The sequence below is a fragment of the Merops nubicus genome, unplaced genomic scaffold (genome assembly GCF_000691845.1).
Source record: "Merops nubicus isolate BGI_N331 unplaced genomic scaffold, ASM69184v1 scaffold49958, whole genome shotgun sequence".
Lineage (NCBI taxonomy): Eukaryota > Metazoa > Chordata > Aves > Coraciiformes > Meropidae > Merops > Merops nubicus.
Window position 1 is genome coordinate 359 of NW_008627358.1, and position 2,905 is coordinate 3,263.

The window sequence follows — 2,905 nt, forward strand, 5'->3', positions numbered from 1 at the left end:
CTCGATGTGGGTGCATGGAAGGAGTGTGTTGTGATGATAATTGTAGACAGAGAGTGAGCCTTGCTCACCAGGATGGCAATGACAGGCTGCCTTTTTTGTTCCCAACGTGCACAGGCATGACAGGAGAAGTCCTCTGCTCTGACACCACCACACGCCAGAACCTGATCTTTGACATGGAGGGCAGAATACCTAAAAACAGCGAAGTGACAATGGCTGAACTAAAACTCTTCAAAAAGCCTCTGGACAAAGCAAACCTGCCTGCCAAGCCGTCTCACAGACCTGTCTCCAATGCCAGGGTCAGTGTGTACTGGGTGCAACGGCAGCAGGATGGTACCAACAGGACGTCTCTGATAGACTCCAGGTACGTCTCACCTCTCCTGAAGGCAACACTAGTTACAGGGTATGGATCCTCTGGGCTGGGTTCAGGTGTCATTTGTTTGTGCCTCCTGTCAATCTGATGGGGTTACATCTGTAGAACGAGGCTCTATAGCCCTTAAACCCAGAATGAGTTTGTAAGAGCAGATCTTAGGTTAAGACTGCAATATATGATGATTCATTGAAACAACCTATTTCTACATCAAATGATACTGTGTACTGCTAGGTCTTCCCCTCTGAAACCCTCCACCTGGTCCACTTCTCTCTCATTTTCTAACTCACATGTTACTGGCTGCTGGTATTCTTTCCATTGGCCTTTTTCATTAGCTGGTTAAAACAAGTAAATTATGCCAAAAGCATCTGATTCTTTAGCCTTGAGCTCTGTGGAAGTTTTAGAACCCTTGATGGCAGAATTACACATCAAACCAATTTTCCGGGTGGGTAGAAACTTATGGACCTGGTGCAGCTGGGAGTAGTGGTGTTTACCAGGCTGTTGTCAATAATACCGAGGCCGCATGTGAACCTGCACTGCCATATTTCTGTGTGAGCATAAATTAATGCCTTGACATGAGGAGGCACAAAGGGTTTTATATAGGCCTTCAGAGCCTGTTAATCTGCATGCTTCTTTTTGGGGCGTGAGTTAATGGCTGTGGGTGTTCAACCAGAGCTCTCAGCAAAAATTGTCATGTCATCAATGCCCTTGTCATGCAGGCTGGTTGCTATACGAGAGTCAGGCTGGAAGAACTTCGACGTGACGCAGGCCGTGCATTACTGGCTGCGAAACAAGAGACAGGAGCCAATGTTCCTGGAGGTCTGGATTGAAGGAGAAAGAGTGGGCAGACACGCCTCGGAAATGGCCAAAGCCGTGCGTTTCACCTCTCAGGACCCCAAGGATAAAGCCCTAGGCAAACCTGAACTTGTGCTTTACACCCTCAACTTGGAAGACTATGGGTAAGTATGAAGCCTGCATCTGTACTGCCTCTGGTGTAACTTTGCCCCTGAATGACTGTGGTGTGTGTGCCAACCCGGGGCGTGCAGCTCCTGCCCTGGCAACTAAACCACTGGGAATGGAGGAGTGAGGAAGCAGCTGCTTCATCACACTCCTCTCCTCCTCCCATCTTTGTTGTCTGAGTATTCTAACGAAACCTAAGCGAGGCCCAAGTTTAGTGTCTCAGGACACACCTGTGTTATTAACAGGGGGGATTATTTCTCCCACCTTCCCGGTTTCCAGTTCCAGCAGCAGTTGTCGTTTCTCCCTTGGCGCGCAGGGGCCCCGGGGACTGTAAGGAGGAGGCGGTGTCGGGGAAGTCCACCTGCTGCCGGCAGAAACACTACATCAGCTTCCGTGAGCTCGCCTGGGCTCGCTACTGGATCATCGAGCCAGCGGGCTACCAGGCTTACCGCTGCTCGGGGGGCTGCCTGCAGCCCCCCGGCCTGCTGCGGCGCTTGGGCTACGGGGAGCGCGTCTGCGCCGTGGCGGAGAGCTCCCCGCTCCCCATGATCTACCTCGTCAGGAGGGGCAACCGCACCGAGATCGAAGCCGCGGAGTTCCCCAACATGGTCGTCGAGAAGTGCAGCTGCGTCACAGGTGGCATGGCACTGGTGTGAGAGGCGGGCAGCCAGCCGGGATGTCACCCAGCCCCCCGATTCCCTGGAGCCCTGCCCAGAGACACCCTGGTCCCCAGACCTAGGTCAGAAACAAAGGTCCTGGGGGGAACCCCAGATACCCGGCTGCGAAGATCAGCAGCAGCTGGAGCTGTGGCTCTCCTGCTACCCTAAAGAGAAGGTGCACTTGAAGGCACTGTCTGTACAGATGGGCTCAGAGGAGCGTCTGTCTTCACCTACACCTATGTGAGGGGTGCTTACGGAGCCTAACGCCTCTCAGGGCCCCCTTGATGCTAGTCAAATTTCATTGAATTTGATGGAGCTATGTCTAATTTATTTCAGTCCCCACCTGGAGTGTTGCAAACAGCTACAGGCAAAAGTGGAGCAACCATCACCAGGTGAAGAAGCCATAAGTAGGTTCAGCTTTTCATTCTTAGACTCCTGGTTTTGGTCCTTGGTTGTCCAAGTCATCTTTATGGTGAATTGTAGGGCAGAAGCACTTACATGTATATATTGTATACACACACACACATATATATAGTATATGAATATATGTATGTATTGTCTACATACATATTGGATATATACATATAGTCTACATACATACGTGTATATACATAGAATATTGTCTAGAGCTCAAAGAAACATATATATGTGCGTATGTATCATATGTACACGTACACAAATTATCTGGAATTCAAAGGATTATATTTTTGGCCTCTGCACCATGGGCTCAGCACAGCTTTAGGCAAAATTTAGGGTCCCAAGGTCAATGGGAATGTTAGGACTTAGGTTTGCTCGCACAAATAACAGTTTGTAGAATCAGACTCTATTTTTTCTGGTTGTATATTACATTTATTTCAGTTTAAGGATATTTTCAAAGTTTTGTGTGCTTTCAAACTCAAGGAAAAATAAAATACAATTA

At 49.1% G+C, this 2,905-nt stretch overlaps 1 protein-coding gene across 1 annotated transcript; it reads left to right on the plus strand.

The window, feature by feature from the left end:
- The first annotated feature begins 116 nt into the window (after window positions 1-116).
- Window positions 117-1,983, plus strand: LOC103778667 (left-right determination factor 2-like). The gene is made up of 3 exons (XM_008946265.1): window positions 117-361; window positions 1,087-1,326; window positions 1,644-1,983. Exons 1-3 carry the CDS (start codon window positions 117-119, stop codon window positions 1,981-1,983), a joined length of 825 nt encoding a protein of 274 aa, XP_008944513.1.
- Window positions 1,984-2,905: the final 922 nt, after the last annotated feature.